This window comes from Lepidothrix coronata, unplaced genomic scaffold (assembly GCF_001604755.1).
Source record: "Lepidothrix coronata isolate B3197 unplaced genomic scaffold, Lepidothrix_coronata-1.0 Scaffold288, whole genome shotgun sequence".
Classification (NCBI taxonomy): domain Eukaryota; kingdom Metazoa; phylum Chordata; class Aves; order Passeriformes; family Pipridae; genus Lepidothrix; species Lepidothrix coronata.
The window spans coordinates 378,869-403,268 of record NW_016690468.1 but is presented as its reverse complement, the minus strand read 5'-3'; the positions used below and the strand labels follow the sequence as shown (position 1 = coordinate 403,268).

The window sequence follows — 24,400 nt, the reverse complement described above, 5'->3', positions numbered from 1 at the left end:
GAGAAGCAGTTCTGACTTGCCCCACTGTAAACCAGGTTTGAAACTACACTGAAAATGCCACATGGGTAAAGTTTCAGTATCTCTTCACTGGTGGTAGAATGCAAATGTGAGTCTGGATGCTTGGGGTCCTCCCAGGGCTAAAATGGCTCACCTACGTTAGTAGGTTGTGCTAGGCAGTGTCATCTGCTGTGTTAATAGGGATCATTTGCTCTTGCTGCAGTGCTGCCTCTCCTCTGGATTGTCACACTTGGAGGTAGTGTCTGTGATTTGCTTTGTTTACAGTTTGGGTGTTTTCACAGAAGCCCAGAATGGGTCAGATTGGAAGGGACCTCAGAGGCTCATCTGGTCTCACCTCCCTGCTCCAGCAGGGTCATCCCAGAGCACAGGGCACAGGCTTGTGTCCAGACAGCTATGGAATCTCTCTGTTGAGGGAGACTCCACACCCTCTCTGGCCTCAGCACTGCACAGCAAAGAACTTCTTCCTCATGTCCGGGTGGAACTTCCTGGGCATCAGTTCCTGCCCATTGCCTCTTGTCCCATTACTGGGCACACTGAGCAGGGCCTGGGCCATCCTCTGCCCCTCCCTGCAGACCCCGACAGATGTGGATGAGGTCCTCTCTCAGTGTCTCTTTTCGAGGCTGAGCAGCCCCAGCTCCCTCAGCCTTTCCTGCACCCAGAGATGCTCCATCCCTTCAGCATCCTCACAGCCTCTGCTGGACCCGCTCCAGGAGCTCTTGTCCCTCCTGTCCTGAGGAGCCCAGAGCTGGCCCCAGCACTGCAGATGTGCCTTACAGGGCTGGACAGAGGGGCAGGATCCCCTCCCTGACCTGCTGCCAGTGCTCTTCCTGATGCACCCCAGGATCTCATTGGCCTCCTTGGCCACAAGGGCACTTGTTTCGCTAATCTTTTAACGATTTGCTTAGTTCTAGACTGGATGAGAGCAGCTGGACTTCAGCTGTGATCTGGGAGAGAAAAGAGGAAACCCTGCATTATCTTCTATTACAACTCCTCAGGCTACCTACTTCCACTTCTTGGAAGTGGTTGGTACAACTGCAGTGGTGAGCACAGCAGCATTGTCTTGTTCACACTGTTTGCAAACGGACATCTTTTCTGCAAACCTGATGGGGCCATACAGCTTTTTCATAGTGCAGAAATGATATCACATGGGTGACTGAACAGGGGCCTGAAGTAGAGGAGCTGAATTCTTGAAGCTGATATAGTTTAATAATTCTGTCTCAAAATCTTTGAGAATGGTGAAACAGAGCTATAACAGAATAATTATAATAGAATCACAATAAGGCTCAGGGGTGAAAAACTTTCTTTGTCATCGTGGACTCCTAGTATGATAAAATGGATATGCTACCAAACTAGGTGCTCCATTGCCTTTTGTAAAAACATTACAGTAGTCTAGAGATTGTTTTGTACATGACACAGAACAAGATAACCTTCCTTGAGATTGTAATATGTTTTAATTGAACTCATGAATTAAACAGGCAGACAAGCAACTACATCAGTAGTTTTGTTTAAAAGTTCATTAGTTTTCGCTGGTCTTGGATGATTTTCTGTTTTTATTAAAAGATCTATTGATGTTTAAGTGCAGTCTTCCAAAATAAATTGCTTTGAAGGTAAATAGAATAACTGAAGCTTTATTAGAGACTGCTTATGTAAACATGATGAACATGAAGCTCTGACATCTGTTTTTAAAGTGGGGGCAGTGTCTGAGTGACAAGAAAACCACCTCCAAATCAGAGAAATGAAAAGGGAGAGGAAAAAAAATCCCACTATAAAGAAGTTCTGAGACAGAGTTTTCAAGTGGGCACTAAAAATACCTGTTTTATGAGCACTTGTGGAATTCTCTGTAAAATTGAATTTTACATTTACCTTTTATGCTTTCAATAACTTTTTGAAATAGAAGCTTCTTCTTGCCTATGCTGGGCAGTAGCATTTATATTCACTTAACACTGCTCTTACAGTATATTCCAGCATTTCCTTACTATTGCACCTGGAATTTTTGACATAGGAAGTTTGGGGGTTTGAAATCTGCCAGATAGTTTGAAAACAAATAAAAACGTGTTTAGGAGAATGCCAAGTGTAATGCAAACTCTTGAACATAAAGGGAAGGAGGCAGGGAGGAAATTCAGATTCTTACTGGATGCTTGCCTTGTAAATTTATCCAATAAATATTTTCAGTAATATTCTGCAATACACTACAAAACCCCCGAGTTTCTGGACTATATTTTCTTTTCAGAGAGAGTATTTCTTTTACAAAAGTTTGCTGGGAAGAGGGTGTGTGGGATAAGTATAAAGGTTGTATTGTAGGTGGAGAGCATTCCTAGACGTTTTCTGACCGATGTCTCCAGCCAGACTGTGACTCTGCCCTCCTCTGTCCCGTTGTTTCACGCTGCAGTGCTCATGTTATTGTAGCCGAGTGTCACCAACACCGAGGCAGAATTAGAGCTGCTGAGTCAGGCGGGGAGAGAAGCTGCTACTGGAGAGTGGGTGGCAAGCAGCAGTTTGTACTTCTTTATTAGGTTGTTTCTTTAATGCTTTCTCTTTCATTGAATTGTGCTGGGTCTTAAATGATTCCTGTCTACAAAATTATAAAGGCATTGCAGTGGCTACAAGATCTTCCCCCCTCCATTTCCTTAGTTTATTGTTCATCTACGAGATGCCTGTAGTAGGAGTTGTCAGGTAACTGTAGTTTATCTCTGCTTGGAAAAGAATGATGCTGGCCTTGGTGATTTTCATCTTTCATATGGTTTCTCTCTAGCAGATGCCAATCTTACTATGGCTGTGATGCATCAGATCACTAAGGGCATACGGAAAATAAGTTTTGCTTCAGCAGATGAGGACTCAGGTACCTGTTCTGTCCCCTGTGCCTCTGCAGCTGGAGTGTTTGCAGTCCCCAGAACTCTACCCACTTCCCAGTGCTTTCTCTTCCTGAAGTCTACTACTTGGAGTTTTATTTTAGATGAGCTGTTTGTGTGGCTGATTGCTTGCCTTTTTTCAGTTAAAACAAGGTATTGGTTGCGTAATTGCTGTCCACCCACATTTCTGCCTACCTGTGTTTATTAATAAAGATCTATGTTTAGAGCTTCAACCAGGGCAACTGCAACCAGTTCAGCTGGAATATCTTAGAAAGGAATGAATAAGGAAGAGTAGTGACTCCTCTAGCTGGCAGCAGTAGGTAATGTGTGTCTGTACCCTTGAACCTGATGACTTTTACAAGTTTGTCCTCTTTATCTTTGCCATGGCATCTTTCAAACCTGTATCTGCTCTGGGATAAGCAAATTATTTGGTTGCCTCCTTGACAGCAGAATTGAGAGCTCTTGAGGATCTGACCAGTTGAACCAAAGTCTATGTTCTGAAAACTGTTGTGGATATTTGAAGTGCCTTCTGCCTTTCTTCTGTTAATCTGTTTGGTTCTTCCTCAGTTTTTTTAATCCTGATTTAATCAATGTGTTAATGTCATAGTCATTTGCATTGACAAATGCAAGAACTCTTAACTTGAAATGAAAGGAACGTGTTGTAGAGATGCTTGTCTGCTATTAACTCCCTGGATTTAATCATCTATGGGCTTGGCAGTCATTACTGGTAGAAAAAATGTTCTCAGTGATAGATCATGAAACCGTTTACTAGTAAGTGTTGGTTGTTCCCCTTTCTTTTAAATAAGCTGTAAGGGGTGTATAATATCAACCAGAAATTATGAAGTAAGTCCTGTATCTTCCCTGAAAATTTACTATTTGATCCACATGCAGGTTTTATATTCTGGAGGGTATGAGCAGGAAGTTTAAGCTTCCTCTACACATGCATGTGTAGAGGAATGTATGTGTGTATTTTGGTTGATGTATATATTTTAATGTTCGTGACCCTAACGGTGCAAGACTAGTGACTGAATGATGGGTGAGAATAAGAGATCAAGAAAATTATATATTTGGGTTCAAAAATTTTATATGAAGTTTCATTCCATGTTTTTCCTGTGAAACACTGGATAAATAACTATTCAACAGTTTTCTATTCTGCAGTAAGACATGAACTCTTGCCTCATAGGGTGCTGTGGAGCTTAAACAATTGTAAATTGCTTTTAGAGCCTCTGTTGGGGAAGTACTGTGGTACAGTTGTGATGATGTTAGTTTGGTTTTTTTGTTTTCCTCATGTTGTTACAAGGCAGGAAGTTTCAAATAAGGAATAACATCTTGTCCTTAACTGGCCCCATTTTCATAACATACTTCACAGACTACCAAGTAAGACTTTGCATGAAATTACATAAACTTCCTTTGTTTTTTTGCAGTCAAAATAAAAATTACTGAGAAGAAAAGCAAGTAGATCTTGAATCTGATTTAACTGAGCTTCAGTGAGTTTGGGACAGAATTTTGATGGTGTTCACGATTTTAGCTTTGCTTTTCTGTCTCTTTAAAAAAAGAGGGAAAAAAGGAGATTTATTGTACAACCAGTGCAGCCCATTGGTGTTTCTGTAGCTTTGAGAGAAGGGTGGGAACATGTTTTACACACAGACTTGCAGGTTTTGGTGCTGGGTGGGAATGTGTTCTGTTGGAGCTCTGCTCTGGGAGGTGTTGGGTGTGCTGGGAGCAGGGCAGGCATGCGCCGAGCAGGAATGAGGAAGTGAAGCACTTGCTGCTGCCACTCCAGGGTGTGCACAGAAGTTTCAGAGAGCAAACAGGAGGGGGGAAAATCCTCAATCTGTCGGAACTACTCTTCTGGGCTTATCGTATGTGTTGTTCATGGAGCTTCCCAGGCAGAGGTAAGAAGCTTTTTTTCTTCTACCTACTCTTCTCTGATCAGGCCTGGACTTCCCCTCTCTCTTTAGTTTTATTTCAGAGGTTTTTTCTGTGGAACTGGATATGGAAAACATAGCTAATGTGATTTATTCTTTTCTGTGAACTGTGAAGTTGGCAGTACAAGGTGTTTGTATAACAACCCATTACTTTTGGCTGGTCAGGGTTTCCCATGGGTTGTCAGGTCAGTTTTTCCCTAAAATTAAATTCCGGACTTTTTAAAGTCAGGGGAAAGAAGAAAGATACTTTAGTGTCCTCAGTAATGCTGTTGATTACAACGAGCACATAGGAGTAGAACATAAAAAGGTTTTTTTACCAGTTTTATGGTAAAAATCTGTCTGTTTGGCACTGGGCAAGTATGGAGGGGTTTGGCTGGTGGCTAGAACTAGTGGGGGTCTCTGGTGATCCTTGTGAGTTAGGAATTGTTTTCCTGTTGTCTGTTAATTTAATTTAGGCTGTTGATTTATTTTTAATCTCAAAGTGTCAGAGGGGTTTTGAAATAGTTAATGTGTCATAGAACCAGTCTCACAGGAGAGAGAACTGCATGTGGTTACTTCTCAGAAATGTGCAAGTTCTTACTAAGGAGTAAGAGTCTTTAAAAGAATTAATGAAACGATGTTTTCTTTATTAGATTAAATAATAGATTAGCCAAGAGCTGTATTTGCGTGAGCAGATCGGTTGGCAAGCCTGAGTTTTTTTTGGCAGTGAGGAGCTGCTGTAGTGTTAAGCTTAGCACTAAATAGGCTTTACTTGTGTTCACTGATAACTGCAACAGGAAGCTCTGCTCGGTTTAGTTCTGAGTAGGACTCAGCAAAAATGAAACGGCTTCAGGACTAAAAGAACAGACAATTAAAACGGTTATTCAGACTTTTGGTCAAGAAGGCGATGACACTGCTTGGGGAAGAAAAGCTGAACGAAATGCTGTGGGGAATAAGTAAAAGCCAGGAGCAGGTAATGCTCTTGTTTCCTCTGAAAGGGCACAAACTGAGCCGACGGTGCCCCTGAGGTGCTGAGTCATCTGCTTCAACTGTGCCATGACTTGCTGGGGAGAGCAGGGAGGACTCAGTGCTGCGAGGGTGGCACAGGCTGGGGCTGTGCTGGTGCACGCTGCGCCCCAGTCCTGTGTTTGGGAGAGAACCCGAACCCGGGCAATGCTGGGACCTGCCCCGAGGGACTCCCTCGGACAGCGGAACTTCAAGGGATGGGGATTTTAACTGGGAGCGCAGGAGTTTTCCTTTGTGTCATCCTGTGTGAAACTTGATGACAGTGGATGTTGGTACAAAGTGTTCTGCATTTTGCAAACAACTTTTTGTCGAGAGTTGAATCTGCAAAGCTCCCTGGTGACATGTGGAAGGCTCTGGTGGCCACAGACATAACACAGCGTGGACAGGAGGCTGCATTCCCCCTCTCCATTGTAGAGTAAGGAGCGTGATGAAGTGTTGGGAAGTTGTCCTGGTGGTTTATGGAATGATCCTGCCTTTCTCTGAAGCACTGGCAGGGTCCCAGAAGAGACGGGTCACTGATCTGATTACAGCGTGACATTTCCATCCTTGGTTGAAGGATGGAATTTCAAGGATTTTTGGGGGGCTGGGAGACCCAGAAAAGAGCAGGAATTTTTCCAGGTGATTCTGGCTGTGGATAAAACAGCTTATGCAGGGCTAAGCTGGAGGACAAGGCTTGCATACCGGTATTTTATATTTTCATGCTCAGAAATAATAAAATCAATCTATCTCTAGTTTAGTGTGGTATTTTGTGTCTTGGAGTATCTTCATGCTTAATTACACCTTTTTGTCTTCCAGTTTATGTACTGTGATGTGCCTTTTTAGTTTTTTGTTTTCTTGAGTTTTGACATATCTTTATTTTCTTCAATCACGAACGAAGTGTATGTAGATACGTGTTTAAGGCATTAGAAGGTATCAGGTGTGAAATAGTGAGTTGAGTTGGGTTAAAAACGTAATATTATGGAAGTGGGGGCTTATTTAAATGGTTATGTCTTTTATAAATGTTTACATTCTTTGCATTTTTCTCACCTCTGGCATAATGCTGGAAAGAAACATATTTAAAAACAAACAAATTGCACCATGAAAGTGAATATGCTTTTCCTACCTTATCTGTACAGGGAAGTGTTCTCCTTCTGTGGTGATGTTCTAATAGCTGACTATGGTAATGAAACTGTCTTGTTTCCATTGTTTGATTGCCATCTCTAATGTCTACTGTTTAAAGAAGCTCTTTGAAGTTAGATACTATTTTTTCCCCAGTTATTTCCAAGGTCATAGCAAGTCCTAAACCTTGTGACAAGGCACACACCTTTGCCAGCTTCGCTTCTGAACGTGTCTACCCCATCTGGATGCTTTGTGCCTGAGAGAATTTTATGTTGTATCTCAGCACTTGGCTCTGCTTCCATGTGTGAAGGTTGAGGATCCAGCAGGAAAATGGGACCATATATGTGGAAAGCTGTGGCGGCAGCAGCAGGACTTGGTTTGGTGCCAGCCTGTATTGTCTGTGACTCGTCAATCCTCAGTCCCTGTGATGCCATTCCTGTCTTCTGTGGGATCGGAGGAATTCCACAGTTCCGTGCTGATCTGATTTATTAGCAGTGCAGGGTTTGTTGCTCCAACAGCTATTCTTCTGTGGGGAAGAGGTTGGCTGTATCCTGCCAGTTAGCCATCTGTTCCAGCAGCCAGGCTGTGCTGGAGTAGATGACTTTCTGAGGCTTCTCCCAGCCCTATATTCTGTTCTCAGTGCTGTCTGTGGCCTTCCTTTGCCATGGAGGCACCTGGACACATCCACAGGCACTGTGGAGTCTCTGAGAGTTCTGATTATGTATAAGCTTTGCTTCCCTTGTTTCCCCCAGCCTTTTGAGACCTGCCTTGACGTGGGATTATGGATGCCACTAATTACTCCCTCCCTCCCTAGACTCCCCAAACTTCTCTTTCAACTTGATTTTGTAAATAAATATGACCTATTTCATTATGCCAGAGCTAGAGGTAGGAACAGCATGTCTCTGTTTACTGGGGTTTTTAAATTAGTTAACTCATATTAAGGTTGCGTTTAACTCCTTTGTTCCAGTTCAGAGCCTGGGATGGTGGAGTCTCCATGTCCACGTCCACCTTTTATTCTTGATGGTACAGCTTCATATTAGCTGCTGGTTTTAAATCTCCTCAGTTAGTAAGAAACTGTTCTTAATGCTTGGTTAATAATCTGTGTTTCACATAGGTTGTTCAGTTTGTTTCTGAATTGCAGATGAGTCTGGGAAATTGTTGGTAGATATCTTAATAGCAGTGTGGCCTAAAGGAAACAATGTGATTCAGCTCTCAGATTTTGAACCTCCGATGGTATTTCATAACACTAGATTTATCAAACTGTGTTCTGCTCTGTGCAGAAGGACTTCTGTGGAGTTTCCAGCTAATTTCTCTTGCAGATTTGGTTTACAAAGAGTAATTCTGGCTGGAATACTTGATACCAAAGTTTACTTAAAATATAAGGAAGCAAGGGAGAGCTCGGAAATAAATTTCCTGGATGTTTTAGTAAGTTAGTTTAGTGAAGTAATTTAAAAGTATGAAAGATTTCACTTGGGTTATGGTGTTACAAGTAATGGAAATGATCTGCCTGTCTGCTGACAAGATGAAAAAAATGAGTGCTTTGCTATTAAAGAGGTGATTTGGAGGGGGAACCCTGAACAACCTTGACATCTTCTGGTTGTGCAGTGGTGGTGGTAGGGTTAACCACATGCAGTGCCTCTTCCTCTGCCTGGATAATATTGATTTCTTATTAATCCCTTTTGGGCTGGGCACCAGGGCTGGTGGAGTTGTACATTGTCTTTTGAAGAGACAAGTGATTTTTTTTCATAGAATCATGAAGTACCCTGAGCTGAAAGGGACACACACGGATCATCCGAGTCCAATTCCTTTTCATTAGCTTTAAAACTAAGCTTTAATGTTTGATGAAACGTGGCTAAAAACTTAACTAGTAACTCTTCATTGTTTGCCTTGGCAAAATGATGTTAATGGTGAACAACATTGCACTAAATTCTTGAAAAAATGCCTGAGGCTTTTCAGTCTCTGTTTTAGCATTAGATTTTTTTTTGTACTATTTTAAAATGCTTTGATTTTGAATTGCACAACTCTTAATTTGAAGTTTCTCTCTTTGCCTTTAGAATTGAGATTTTAATTTAAATTGTGAGGTTGTTTTTTAAGCTGAGATTTGATGACAGGTTGCTGTTTTGCTTATGTGAGAACTTTCTATCAGAACAGATACTAACAAGCAAGTGCACACTCATGGGTTTGAAACTGAAGCCAGTGGCGTGTGGGAAAGAGAAACTACCACATCTAGGTGGTTGGGCTGGGGTTTTTGTTGGTGTTGAGCTGCTAGATATAGAAAAATTGGTTGTAAATCATTGACCTGCCCTCTCTTTTTTTTTTTCCAACTCCACTTGTGATAGAAAGTAAGCCAGACATCAGAAATTATTTTATTACCAGTTTTCTTTCTGATAATGATTGTTTTCATCCATCTGTTCATTTCTCCTCACATGAGTTCTGCTTTTTCTTTGTCCCAAAGGGATGTCTTTTCTTCCATTGCCTCATAATTAGTAACACTTGATCCTCTTAGCATTTTGATTTGAAAGTGCCAAGTGATAAAGACCTCCTAGGTTTTCCTCTATTGTAGTTTGTGTGATTTCTCAATACATTAAAGATGTTCTTTCTTTGTCAATATAATCTCTAGATAGGCAGGGAATGATGTACATTGGGGTCAGAAAAGGGTCCTTGAGACATTCTAGAAATGTTCTTCCCTCTGAAGGCTGGGAAAGCTCCCACCTTTCCAGAGTCATTGTGTGCCAATCCGGAGCCCACTGGACTCTGAAGAAAGCTTGCTTGTGATAAAAGCTTTGTCTAAGCAAAATTATTTAAAGCTCATAATGAATACCATGAAAAAAAAATGGTTTGGTGGAATAAGCACACCAGCCCTTCAAAAAGGGTCTTTTTTATTCAAATCTTATTGATGTTAATTGGCTCGTTTATGAAGAAAAAAAGAGAACATAAAACTGTAAAGCTAATTAGCCTTATAACTTCAATGAGATAGTTATCTGTTGCCTATTTTTTTAAGCTCTATAACAGCAGAAATGGTTTAAAGTGGCTTTTCCAGTGCCAGAGACTAGCTGGAATTAAAGCAGGTCATGACTCAGTCCTGTATTTAGTGTCAGAACTGCACTCCCTACCTCACATTCCCAGTTCAGCTGTACCTCGACAAGTGCTATTTACTGAGCACAAAGGGTCTCCCGTGCCTGTTCCAGTACAGAATGCTCACTGTGTGTTTCTGCTTCCTTCTAGGTTATGTTTCACACTATGTGCTGACTGTCTGTACTTACAGAAGATATTTAAAAACAAACAGACTTTTTTTTCCCAAGATTTTGATTCCAGTGGAATCTGTGCTTTAGATTTTTGTCCTGTCGATTAACTCCTGAAGCAATGCCTGTACAAGCTCCACAATGGACGGATTTTCTCTCCTGCCCAATTTGCACACAGACGTTCGACGAAACCATCCGGAAGCCCATCAGCTTGGGTTGCGGCCACACCGTCTGCAAGATGTGCCTCAACAAACTCCACCGTAAGGCATGTCCCTTTGACCAGACCACTATCAACACAGACATTGAACTCCTCCCTGTGAACTCGGCCCTGCTACAGCTAGTGGGTGCTCAGGTAACAGTGCTTTGCTTTTCTTCAAAATCAGGGGTTGTGTTACTTTCCTTCTTTCTTTTAGGAGGACAAGTTGTGACTGATGTTAATGGTGTGTGGAGTACTCATCTACCTTTATTGTAAATGTCTACAAAAAGTTACAGAGGTACCTGGAACAATAGTTTAGATCTTGATTCTACTGGTTGCTGACTGTGATTTTTGTTACATGTAATTCAGTGTAACCGTGGGCTGTCGCCAGAATGGGTTTGTTCTGTTCCCTTCCTTCTTCCTTGACTCTTACCTAGTCATGCTCTGCTGAAAGGATGAGCTGGATCAGTGAGTTTATTTAGTGGGAAACCATTCTTCTGTTGTAGGTTATGTGCTTTACTGTACTCACCCTACAAGACCTGTGGCCAGCTGTCCCAAAAGCAGGTCAGAAGTGTAAAGGAAGTGGGACAGACCCCTCTGGTAGCAGCCTTTATACAGCCTTATGTTTAATTTGAAACTGTGCACTGGAAATGCAACTTCCTGAGCTGACATGTCGCTCTAAATCCATGTAGGTGGATAGGGGCAACCTGCCCAAGCCTCCCCTTTTTGCTGGAACAGGTACCAGTGAGGTCAGCTGAAGGGGTGATCTGATGGGGACGAGTGTCCCTGGTGCTGATGACTGCCTCAGGAGAGGCACAGGGGTGTGTGGAAAGCAGGATCGCCCTGTTCAGCTCAGACCTAAATTGGCATAAACTTATCATGCTTAGATCACTAGTAGCTTCCTGTGACCCGCACCTCCCAAAGCTGGGCAGGATTGTGGACCTGAAAGAGGAGGGGCAATCATGTCTAACTTAGGGACGAGGAGTGAAAATGTAAATGGGGACAGTTACCATACAGGGGTGGTTGTTTTGGTTTGTTCTGCTTCCATGTCTGGGCTCAGCAGAGTTGAAATCAGCAGGAAATTCAATGAGGTCCATAGTTCAGGGAAAAGGAAAGAATTTTGTGGAGGAGCTGTAAAAGATGTGGAGGAGAGAAAGATACTCTTATGTTGCTTTTTGTTAGGTACTGGGACCTAGAGATCCAGCCATGCTTTTGCCACTTCTAAGTTCATCAAGTAATATGGCTAATTTGGTGTTATTTTTCTGTGGTGTGTGGCATAGAAGTTATTCTACAAGTTTAAAATGCAGTGATATTTCTGGCTGTGCTGAGTGACTCATCCTGCTCTTCAGGAGAAGGCAGTGAGACTGTGCACTCCCATTTCTGTGATATGCCACCATCTTTGAAGAGCTTCCAAGCACTGAGATCTGTGGGTGATGCCATAAGTAAATATTGTAATTCTCTTTCTCCCTTACGTCTCCTTCCTTCCTCTTTGGAGTTTCTAGAATAGTTCCAGCTGTACCCAAATGTCCACACTTGTGCTAAATGTCTCACATTTTTTCGGTTGGTTTGTGTGCATTTGTTAAGCTTTGTGAGAAGCTATGTGATAAACTTGATCTTTGCCTGAATTACAATTTCCATAAAAACAAGATCCTCTGGAATGAAATGAAAAACCACCCTGCCTCTGTATGGGTAACTGAGAATTTTATTCTGGTTTTGCCAGTTAGCCAGCCAGAGTTTCTCATCCGTATGTGTGAGCTATGAAGAAGGAAGAGAGGCTTTATAGTGTTGTTTGTCTTGAGACTCTGGGTCCTGGCTTTGAACTAATGACAGCATTTCGTGCTCCTTTTTACATCTTAGAATTTCACGTGATCGAGATTCACAGGACCTTGTTCCCTGATGACCTTCAACCTGCAAATGCCACCAAAAGAGACAGTATTCCCACACCCCTCATTTGCCACTCACTGCTGCATGTTTGCTGCTCCCAGCAATTCTGGTACCTAAACGATAATCATGGATCTTAGCTGGATGTTTATTACTGAGAAACTTTCCCCTTAAGAGAAGTTTGCACCACCTTCCCAGCCAGCTCCTAATTTCAACATGTGAATGAAATCAGTGTTCAGTACAACTCACTCTCCTTTCTCTTCCCTGCCCCTTCCTACCAGACTATGGAGTACTAGAAAATAAGTACACTATTTCACTGGGGAGGACAGGGAAACAGTTACTATTTCCCACTAGCCTCTCTAAGGCCATTTTTTAAATCTTCTTAGAGAAAAGGGCTTGATTAAGGACAAATTAAAAAAAAAATTAAAAGGTACTTTAGAGAAACTAGTGATTTTGAACTGTGTCCTGTTTGAGAACGTGGGTTCTCTTTGGTACATATCAACAAAAATGGTCTGTGAGCAGCAATCCAGCTTTCAAAGCATGAGTGGTATTGACTTCAGTTGAAACCAAGCCCATTTTTCTTGTTCCGCTTCATGGTTTAGTTTCAGGAGAGTCTGTGTGTCATTAGTGTCCCTTAATCTCCAACAAACACCTGAACACCTTAAGCTGAGTCCATGGAGACGTGTAATACCTTACTTTTAAACTATAAATTCAAAAAAACCAGGTTTCATTTTAGAAGGAAATTCAGTACAGCACAATTAAAGCTTTTATCTGTGAGGGGGAAGAACAGTTTGTTCTTTTCCCTTTGGGGAGACTTCTGAGAAGTTCACACTTTTATATGTGTTAAGTGCTTTTTTGCTGGAGGCAGAGGAGGAGACCAGGCTGTTTAAAGAAACAAATCTATTCTGCTGTGACTGGCAGCAGTTATGGGATTCCAGGGCAAGTCACTTTGGCACAGTGGGTGAAATAAGCAAGGCTGTACTTCAGAGGGAAAACGTACTAAACTTGTCACACAGTCGCCTGGGGAAGCAGTAACCTATTTCTCTGACAATAGCGTTCTCTCTCTGGGTTGGTTTGCCACTTTAATGGTAAGAAGAGTTGTTTTCTTACTTGAATTACAGACTGTTTCTCAGTTTTCCCTCTCCCCACCCCTTTCCAGAAATGAAACCTGTTGCCCAGGTTATAGCCACCCTTGATGTGAAAATTAACTGTTAGAGGGACTCAAGTTTCTGCCTGCTCCCCTATAGCGTGTTACAGGTCAACAGTGCTTACAGGGGCTGGGAGGCAGTGGTCATGGAATCATCGATTGATTTGGGTTGGAAGGGACCTGGAATCTCATCTCATTCCACCCCCTGCCATGGGCAGGGACACCTTCCATTAGAGCAGGTTGCTCCAAGTCCCATCCAGCTTGGCCTTGGACAGTAGAGGAAGGGGAGATTCCACAGCCCCTCTGGTTGGGTAATTCAGCCCACCAGATTAGATGAGTTCAGCAGATGAGGGAGCAGAAGGGATTATAAGGGGAAGATGAGAATTATTATTCCTGGGAGGACTGGAAATAGTTGAACCCTAAGCAGAGCTAAGCATATTGTGAGGGAAGGGAGGCACAATGGCTTGGGCACAAACCAGTAAGGCACTCCTGGGATACCTTGCTTCTTACACCTCTTGGGTGAAGAAATCCCTTAAGCCTGTTTCTGTGGGAATGGCATTTAGGATTTTAGCTATTCCAGCATCCACATGTTACTCACTACGTGCAACTATTTTAAGCATTCACCTGGCCCGTGTTTTGAAGGTGCATAATCATGGATCTGTCATCTAAGCTCTTCCCTCATGCTTTATTAACCCATGAAGCAGCAGCGTACACATTCCAAACTGGTGACATAGGGTGGCAGAAATGCCTGTGGTGCTTTAATGTCTTTCATAGTCTCCTGTTGGACACAACAGATACATTGGGCAATGGAATCATGTACATGATGAGAGAATGGGTGGAGTGATCTTAACTCACAGCCCTTTCAAAAGGGGAAGATTGCAATTGCAGAGCTATTAGAGGCTTGTTTGATCATTTTTTATTGTAACTTCTGGTGAAATGAAGTGCCATAGAAGAGGAATTATCTGTGAAGAAGTTGTCCCTAATGTAAACCTTTGAGGAACTGAAGACACTAGGCTTTTGTTTGGGTTTTTTGGGGGGGCAGGAAGCAAATCCTCCATTCATAGGGAGGAGGGAGAAAGAGTTTTCAAACCAGACAAAAAGGGATTTAGTCTGTTTAACATGTTCTTGTTCTGTGCAATTAGATGTCTAATGGTAATTAGTGACAACTCAAGCTGACATCCTTCATCAAATTACAGTTAAATCACCAATTCCAAATCACTGCCTGCTATGAGGCGATGCTTTAGCATTCTTTTCCGGTCCCCTTCCTCATGCCGTCATAAGCTGCCTCTTCCCCTCTTCCCACAGCCACAAGCCAAGCTGATGGGCAGCATTCCTCTGCTGGGATCCTCACAGGCATTGCCAAGGCAGATGCAAAACCCTCACAAATCTCAAGCAATTAAACATCTGAGATCATTTTTCCTGTCTCACTCTCGTCCCCCCTGGGAGGTGTCGGTTACATGATGTGAATATATTTGCAGTGAAAACCGTGATAAGGGTGTGGTGTCTGAGAGAATGGAATATGGAATGATCTTGAAAATAATGAACTCACTCTGCAGGGCATATATTCTGGGGCTCTTGAGAGAGGTTGTAAACAGCAGTGACCATAGGGTCATTCTCCATGCATGCTATTAAAAGGATATTTTGCAAAGGGGAAGTGAAAATGCTTTGGAGTTGAATTATTATTTCTCAGTTGTCCCTCAGCAATTTCACGATGGAGCCAAAAATAAAATTCACATTTCCTGTAACTTTTATGAATCACGTCTTTTACAGTTTTTCTCTTGGGAGATGCTGTTCTTACAATCATCCTAACCCTAAAATATTAAAGTAACTCTTGCAAGTGCATAGAATAGAACCAGCAAAAGGAAAATTATTTGTGAATTTTATTGTGAGGTGCATTTGCATGAGTGACGGTGAAGTGTGTGTGGGGAGAAATAAAGGCAGGTAGTGTTGTACAGCTTGATTAACTCCTGGAGGTTTTTCTCTGCCAGCTTTTCCCTGGGGGAGGGGGAAGCTCTCTTTTAGTTGCCTAGGCAGCCCTTGTGTCTCGCTGGTGGCTCTGCTGTGTCTGGCATTCCAAACACGGATCTGAATGTGTGCTAAAGCCCCTTCAGTTCAGGTCCAAAGCCGGGGCTGAACAGGCTTCCTGTCCCAGGCTTCCTGTCCCACGTCTGTCCCCAGCCCCCTTTGTCTGCTAGGGGTTGTGGTTTGAGTTGTAACCGGTGTGGATGAAATGGCTGCAGGATAAGGAGGAATTTTCACAAAATCTATGCCCACAATAACGAAGGCAGGGATGGGGCAGGCTCTGTCTGGGCACACGTGCCGGAGATGTCTTTGGGTAGCGGATCCAGTTCTGTTGGGTGACGGCCTAGGCAGAGCCTTATGCTAAAATGGCAGTGGCTTCAAAAGGGAGGTGTGCAGTGTTCTGTCAACATGCAAGTAAATATCGAAGGTGTTAGTATTTGTTTCCCAGATCCCAAGAAACCAGTCTGTTGTGACAGTTAGGTCTGACCACTGTAAGATCCATTTGTGAAATCTCCTTTTGCTGAAAACTTTCTTGCTCACAGACTCATAAAACCCCTCAAATCCCGAAACCAAAACACCCCAAACAAATCCTGTCCCAAAATTAAAACCAAAAAACCCAGAACATGACAAGTTAACTGCAGTCAGTGAAAAGGCCAACCTTGCTGTCTTGGCTTTGGTTTTCCCTTTAATGGGAGTGAAAGAGGCTGTGCCTGATCGAGACTATCTTGATTATGTTAGTCTTGGGATGGTATCAACTATCTTAATTGCAGCTGATATTTTGCACTCTGAGATTATTTTTGTTGCCTGCTGTAAAAGCAAGAGTCAGGTAGATAGTAATTTTTTATTTTGCTCTGTGTGTCAAATGAGCAACTCAGCAGAGATTGTTGTGTAAGGAGAAGGGTGATCATGTAGTTGAAACATTACAGTCTATTAAAATAGATGGGAAAGCTCCTGTCCCCCCCCGTTGGTGTTGACAACTGTATCTGTATGTCTGTGTATATGTATATATATATATATATACAATTTATATATATTCCCTGCTTTTATTCAGTGCTGCCATAACACTGCTTTTCCCAGGGCTGGGTTGCACGTGAAGGTGGGTGGGTTTGTAGCTGTATTTAACTGAGGCATTAAAGGCTTGTGCTTGTCGATTGAGGGCCTGGATTGGTCCCCATAAGCAGCTATGTGGGATTAGCAGGCTGTTATTGCCAATGGGATAGGGATTGACTTGGAAATAGAACTCTGAGATCTGTTTTGTGCTTTGACAGCATATGCAAAACGTGCTTGTGTTTAGTCTTCTGAGAAATTCCAGTTCTCTGTGCTGTCATGTTGGGTTGACTGCTGAATAGTGATGTTGAGAATGTTAGTGCAGTGCTATTCTGCAGCCTGAAATTTGCTTAAAGCTTTTAAGAATTAACCTGGAGGAAGGCAAAAACAAAATCATAACTTGGGGAAGGAGTGGCCCAAATCCCTTTGAAAAGTCCTGATTTCTGATGAATGTCTGGATGAAGACATTTCACTGGGAAAAAAAAACAAACAACCAAAACCACGAATGTCAGGGGTGTGTTCATATGCACTGTGTAGGATAACTTGGTCTTGCTGCTTGTTAATTTGATCTAGTCAGAATATGTTCCAAGGGCGTCATAGTGTATTTGCTACTAAATCTTTCTCCTGCTAATCTAAGTAGCTGTAATTTATCCCTGGATGATTTTAGAGCTGTGAGCTCTAGATACAAATCAGTACTTACCTGCAGACCAGGGTTCTTCTGATTTATTTTTTTTTATTTTTCCCCCCCCGATTTTTTTTTGGCCAGCCAGCTTTGGGGATGTTTCAATGTGCGTTATTTTAGCCAAAGTTTTGTAATTATAGGAAGTGCCATGTTAAGCCTCCTCCTTCTAGTTCCTGTCAGCCACTAAATAAAGGAAATCTACTAAACATAAATTCTCTGTCCTTTTGTTTTCATTTCACTGGGGTTTCTTATGCTGTTTGTTCAGTAAACAAGCTGAAAAAATGGTTATTAATACAGGAAAAACACAGAAGGGAAATAAAACAGGAAATGCTTCATAGTAACAAGTGTTTGTAAGCATGACTGTCACTTGTTTATGCATATTCATGTAAATGTACATGTCATCCCCCTCCAGGTTCCTGAGCAGCAGCCAATTACTTTATGCAGTGGAGCTGAAGACACCAAGCATTATGAGGAGGGCAAGAAATGTGTGGAAGAATTGGCATTGTACCTCAAACCACTCAGCAGTGCCAGAGGTAGTTCCTGCATTGCTGCCTTGGACAGTGAGAGTGGGAAACAAATAAGATGCAAAATAAACTATCCAAATGATTAGTTAGTCTGTTTGAAAAAATGAATATAAACCTAGTTTAGAAACAAATTGAAGAAGATTTCCTAAACATTAAGATTATGTTTTCATGGTGGGGGTGTGGGTGTGGAATTGTGGAAGGTGTCAAAAGTAATTCTGAGAAAAGGCTGAGCTATTTGGCCATGATATAGTGAGCTGAGACAAACTCTGTAAATTGCTTTGGCCTCTGCAGACTAAGTAAAAATAGACTTTTTTCAGTTCTGCTTTGTGATAACAAGATCTTACACAGGAGCTGTATCAGTCTGAGTAATTCTAGTTTAGCAAACCTGCACTGTGGTCAATAGTATGGATTTTATCTGCACCACATGTGCTGGACTCGGACAATCTGTCAGCCCAAGGAGTGGAGTTGAGCATCCTGGGCATCAGGTTTTCAGAAATGAATTTTTACAGGGAGTTGTCTCAGTCCTTTCTGCCCAGAACAGTGTGACAGCAGCATGACTCTGGGTAGTAGTGGCCCGGTGAACAAGCCCTGGCTGTGCAACAAACTCAGCATGGCAGCCATTTGCCTAGTGAGTCACTCGTTCCTTTATCCCGGATTAAGTGGCTCCCAGCACTTTGTGAATCAGAGTTTTTGCACCCCAGGCGGTTCAGGACTCATGTGTAAGCTCAGTTTGGCTGGGCCAAAGCAGTGGAGATATCAGATGTAGGCAGGAAACTAAATGTCTTGTGAAAACAAACCAACATCCCAGTGATCCCTGAAGTTCATGAATAAGGGATGAACTGAGAGTGTGGGACAAACTACCCTCACGATGAGAGGATTCATTAGAGGCTCCACCTTCTTAGAGAGCCAAATCAGCCAATCACAAGACTTAAACCTGTGGGGAAGCTGACTCCCAGGAGACTGCTTTTAATGCCAAATAAGACAAGGTGGCAAAAATGAACATCCGATATGCCTTGTGCAGTGCTCTGTTTGACAAAGTGGACATCAGGTTTGCACTGTACAGTACAGTCACTGAAGGCTGGCACAAAAAGAGGAAATATGAGATGGTTTATTGCTCTGTTTCATTTTGTTTTGAAGGTGTGGGTCTCAACAGTACTACTCAGAGCGTGCTGAGTCGTCCCATGCAGAGGAAACTTGTGACATTAGTCCACTGCCAGCTGGTGGAGGAGGAAGGGCGGATCAGAGCCATGCGAGCGGCGCGGTCACTGGGCGAGAGAACAGTCACAGAGCTCATTCTCCAGCACCAGAACCCTCAGCAGCTCTCTTCCAACCTCTGGGCTGCAGTGAGGGCCAGAGGCTGCCAGTTCCTGGGGCCAGGTAGGTGACATGGCAGTGCCACTGCTGTGCTGGAAGCCGTTTAGAACTGAGCCATCGGTAAATCAAATTGCCCAAGTGGTATTATTAGGCAGCAACTTAATTTCTTAATAGTAGGTTGGGCTGTTGGGCTGCTGTCATGGACTTCCTTGCATTTTTAGTGCTTTTGCAAGTCTTCTGTGAAATTCAGAATAACGTGTGTCCTTATCTTGTCATAAGATAAATGAGAAGTAGTTTCTCTTGCTATTCCTTGAAGAAGTAAGACCCTCCTAGAAAAAATAAGTTTACTAGAAGAGGCTGGACTTGGCTTCTTTGCCTTCTTCGGGGTAATAAACATACATACCAGTTGGGGGGATAGATTTATTACAGTTATGTGTACGCATTTTTAAAAAGTTATGTACTTAGAAATTACATTCCTTTGCTTAGAATACCAGAAAAAATCAATTTTGCTTAAAAAAAAAGTCTCATTATGGAAAATATAGGCTTCACTTTTTGAGTCTTGAAATATGCAGCCAACTTCTTAAACTAAAAATACGCTAAAAATAAAACTTTTCCCCCACTGAAACAGATTAAGAAGGGCTGACTTTGAGATGCTCACTTTGGTACCACTCCAGGCAAGAGAGAGGCTTGTTACCAAGCAAAATAGAGGTGCTGCAGCACCTGAGTTATTTGCGTGAGCACTCATTGCTGTTTTACCTGCATGGGAATGAACCTTGCCCTTCCTCAGCCTGTCAGCATTTTCTGCTGGAGTAGGTGTGGGACATAGATAATACACTTGGAAAACTCTTACATTAATAATGAAGAGGTGTACAGACAGGAACAAAGAAGTCTTCCTATCAGATGGTACCCAAAATAGATGAAATAATAATTTCATAATTTCATGTGGGTTTGTGTGTGTGTGTTGGGGGAGTTTGTAGCTGGTCTCCCACTTGTAGGGAACCAAGAAATTGTGCACTTCTCTCATCCTTTGTCTCTTTTCTTCATGTTTCCCCCCACCCTCAGCAATGCAAGAGGAGGCTTTAAAGCTGGTCCTGCTGGCTCTGGAAGATGGATCTGCTCTGTCACGAAAGGTCTTGGTTCTCTTTGTGGTGCAGAGGCTGGAGCCCCGATTCCCTCAGGCTTCCAAAACTAGCATTGGGCATGTTGTCCAGCTCCTGTACAGGGCCTCATGCTTCAAGGTATGAAGAAGATTCTGCCTGGAGATTTCATAATGCTATGAAAACTGTTTGTTTGCACTTTCGAGTTTCCTTTTCCTGTAACATTAAATGTGCCTAAAAAAATGTGTAGTCATAGAAAGTATTGCTCATTAAATCCCATGTGTGTTTGGAGAGTTCTTTGTACAGCTGTGATGGCAGCATAGGCTGAAACTGCAGCTTGGAGCTCTAAAGCTAGGATTTTACTCTGTCCAGTCTAATAGATGCACAGTTACAAAACCTGGATGTAAGCCAACATTCTTATCTCCTTAGAAGTGGCTTAATGCTGGAAGATCCCTAGTTCTGTTAATTCACTGGTGATGTGGTCACAAACGAAATAGGAGCCTCTTGGACATGAGAGTTGTATGAAGAGAACTTAAGATGTCTAGTGCACTCTGTAGTATTTAATGATCCTTTAGTTAGGTGTTCAACCTAAATGTAATTCACTTTTGCTAAATGAGTAGCAAAATGCTTTGGTTGTGCTAATTGTACCCTCAAACAAAATTCTGAAATGCAGATCTCCTTGATTGGAGAAGTAAGGTGTGAACGCTGTAAAGTCAGTTAGGAAGTGTGACACTTTCACCAGGTCAGAGTCTGAGTAAATGATGTTTTTTATCCATTTTATGGTGGCTCGTCTCTTCATAGAGTGTATTATTTTAGCAAAAACTGATGTTCACTGCATATTGTCATACTTGAGTTTAGTTTGGGACGAAGGACTTAGTTGCTGACTGAAGATGTCACTTGTCTTGGTCTTCACATAATCTCTGGCTTATCTTGCTTAATTGCCTTTGACTCGTTTTTCCCCACTAGGTGACAAAGCGAGACGAGGATTCCTCCCTGATGCAGCTGAAGGAGGAATTTCGGACCTACGAAGCTCTGCGGAGGGAACACGACTCCCAGATAGTTCAGATAGCCATGGAGGCGGGTTTACGCATCGCCCCAGACCAGTGGTCCTCGCTGCTCTATGGAGACCAGTCTCACAAATCCCACATGCAGAGCATTATCGACAAGGTAAAGCCACCTCAAAGCAGCCCAGCCCTCCTTGGATGCAGCTGTGGTAGATTTCGGGGCTTGTATTTACAAACTATGCCCATGTGTACTGCCCTGTAATCATTTGCCCTGTTATTTCAAAGCCCGTTATGCCCTAAATAATTAGAATATCTATTTATAACCTGATGAGTCTTGCTCCCTCTGCTATCCTGCTGTCTCTTGCTACTTTACTTCTTTCTGCAGATGGGAAGCCACAAAGTTCAGCTACACAATTGGGATGTGACCTTTGTGAACAGCTGACAACTAGCAGTGTAGTGACAGAGGTTAATGGTCTGTGTTTCTGGGCAGGAAACAAATCAGTCCCCCAGCCTATAGCTGAAGTAAGGCACAGAGGTAGAAGCATATTTTTAAATAAAATATTTGACCTCTAGAAATGCCCAGATCTCTTTGTGTTTAGAAGCAACATGGGCTTTTAAATTAGGGGACTCACACTGTAAGTGCCTAAATTGAGTGGGAAAAACTGAATCTTGCTGAATGGTTAGGAAAGCTGTGAAACAACTGCATTGGCTGCTGTGCAGGAGAATTAGCTTCAAGATCTGTCTGCGGTGTATTTATGCCTTTGCCCACTTTTTCAAATGTTCTGCCAGACATCTCCTGAAGGACCTAGGTAGAATTCAAGGGTTTTTAATAATGGAGTTGTGTGATGTTAGTAAATGGAACGTTGCTATTTTTTCCTTGAACCATCTTGCTCTTTGTTGTCTGCTGTACTCAATTTAAAGCAAGGTGCAAACCTGCTGGGGGGCATTGAAGATATTAGACTCTTCAGAAATCTAAATTGAATGGTTTCTAATATTGTCCATTTTTAATCTGGGTGCCAGCACAACACAGAAGAAATGGGTTTTACTGCTAGAAATAATACTAGCATCTGTTTTGTCTGTTTAGAGCTGTATTTTAACCTGCAATGTCAGAGAATTGTGCATTCTTGGTAGAAAGGGCTTGCTGAAATGGGCTGGTGCGTAAAAAGGTTTTCCTTCAGATTTGGGAGACAGCTCTTGTGAGCTTGTGGAGCAGCCTTCAGAAATCCATGAGGATTGCTTTGCCTGTAGAAAGTTAATTATGATAATTTTTTTAAGTTGCAGACCCCAGCCTCATTTGCACAGAGTGTTCAGGAATTAACTATTGCTCTGCAGAGGACTGGAGATCCAGCTAACCTGAATCGTCTGCGACCTCACCTAGAGCTCCTGGCAAATATTGATCCTAGTCCAGGTAAGTCTGGAAAACCTGTAACTTAGGGTTTAGCCAGGAGGAGCTTAACACAGTGGAAAGATTGAAAGCTGATCATCAAGTATAAGGAAGCATCCTGTGACTCATCAACTGAAGTTTCTTGGGTGGTATTCAAAGCCAGCCTGAACAGCAGTAATCTGTGTGAGGAACTGAACTATTCCAAAGCTAAAATAGCTTCCAAAGTATGGCAGGAACCATTTCACCGCCTCTCTGAGGTGAGCTCCCTTGTTTGCTGGCACTGGATGAGCTCTCATGAGTGTTCAGCGCATAATCCTGTGAGGTGACATAGGGTGTACTTGGGCAGTGCTAATGTGGGGAGTGGCAGCACTCTGAGGTTCCCTCTTTTCTCTGTTTTAGTCCACATGCTGCTGTTTTAACCACATTGCAAAACAGCAGGAAGATTGACAGAGCCACTGTGTTTAAAGCAGAACCTGAGCTGTCACTGAGATGCCTTTTTCTCTCCATTTCTCTACTGCAGCAAATAATTTGTTAACCAACTTGGGGAAGTATTCAACTCATCAGATTAAGGACTTCCATTAACTTATTGAAAATTGTATGTCTTTTTCTTTACTCAGGAAGTTCTTTGTATTAGTTTTTGATCTGAGATCTCCACCCTGCAGACATTGCACTCAGAATTCTCTTAGAGGCAGCTTAAAATCATAAGACATCTTCTGTATAAAGAATTTTGGATTCCACAGTAGAATTTTGATAGACTGAGTAGACAGAAGCTGGACAAAAATTAGTCTAGACAAGAAAGATTTGTTACCTTCAGGAATTTAGTGTTTTTCTTGTTAATGTATAATTCTGCAAAGGTGGGAAAGACAGTCTGGGAAGGTGAAGATAGCTGAAAAGAATATAAGCTGTTGACAGAGGAGAGAAAGATGAATATTGTTGATTAAAAATCAGCGGTGCTGTGAGGGTGGACCGGTTGAGGGAGAAGAGAAGGGACAGAACAGAGTGCTGTGGCTGAAGTTTTATTTCATACCTGTAAGCGTGTAAAATCATTATGAGTCAAAATAGTGTGAAGGCCTAAAGTATCACTTCAGGAGATGAGAAGTTGTAGTTCTTAGTTTCTGTATTTTAAACAAATAAACTTCCCTTTCAAATGAGGACCAGATGTACTTCACAGCTAAAGGAAATGTAGTGCTTTCTTCCCAAATCTTTCATGCTGAAACAAGTGAGGGACAAAACTGTGTGTGCGCTGCAGATTTGTTAGCCAAAAACTGCTAAGGGAAGTAGCATCACTGAGAGCCTCACTTGGTTTCAGCAGGCAAGTCTGGTCTTGATGGTTCTTTTCTGTGCTGTTGAGTTGCTTTCCTGCTATTCTGTGGGCACGTTGGAAGTACCTCTGGAAGAATTTAGGCCTTGTGAGTGGAATCTAATGTAATTAATTGTGCTAAAGATCTTGAAGGGGACTTTGAGGTCCTGTGCTTTGCAGCAGTGTGCAGGTATGGGGTGGGAGGGTCAGCTGTTGGCACAGATTCAAAAAATTAGAGAAGTAAATTAGCTGAAAAAACCCTCAAGTGCTCCTATAGAATTGAGACTGTACAGTTTATTCACAGTGCTGTGTGTTAGATGGTGGTCTGAGACAGATTTGCCTTGTGATGTTTTTTCCAAGTGAGAGGCATCGATTCCTGTTGCTGCTCCGTGACTGTGCCTGTGGGATCAGGCCAGTGATCAGGTATTTGTATGGAATGATTTTACCTGCAGGAGTCTGAATGCAAAGAGGGATTTTCAGCCTGATGTTTTTCGTTATGTGAAGTTTGTACAGTGCATTTACTCTGGAGCTCTTGTGAGATGAAAGTTCTTATAAAAGGAAATAATTTGGCATGCTAAGAAGTCTTACTGGCTCATTTGGTGTTTTGTGCAGTTCAGTCTTGAGTCTGTAGGTCCCTTTATTCTACAAGAGGTAAATACCCT

General features: G+C 42.4%; 1 protein-coding gene across 11 annotated transcripts in view; it reads left to right on the top strand.

Annotated features, from left to right (window-relative positions):
• Positions 1 to 24,400, top strand: part of LOC108508252 (roquin-1) — a 55,782-nt gene that overhangs the window by 11,810 nt on the left and 19,572 nt on the right. For 9 of the 11 annotated variants that reach the window (XM_017836903.1, XM_017836902.1, XM_017836899.1 and 6 more), the window contains exons 2-7: positions 10,124 to 10,492; positions 17,528 to 17,648; positions 18,777 to 19,016; positions 20,016 to 20,191; positions 21,017 to 21,217; positions 22,330 to 22,462. In XM_017836903.1, the coding sequence (XP_017692392.1) occupies positions 10,262 to 10,492; positions 17,528 to 17,648; positions 18,777 to 19,016; positions 20,016 to 20,191; positions 21,017 to 21,217; positions 22,330 to 22,462 (1,102 nt within the window). In that variant the 5' untranslated portion in view covers positions 10,124 to 10,261. Of the gene's footprint in view, positions 1 to 4,568; positions 4,763 to 10,123; positions 10,493 to 17,527; positions 17,649 to 18,776; positions 19,017 to 20,015; positions 20,192 to 21,016; positions 21,218 to 22,329; positions 22,463 to 24,400 lie in introns of those variants that run through there. The other 2 variants (XM_017836895.1, XM_017836897.1) reach the window with 2 other exon arrangements.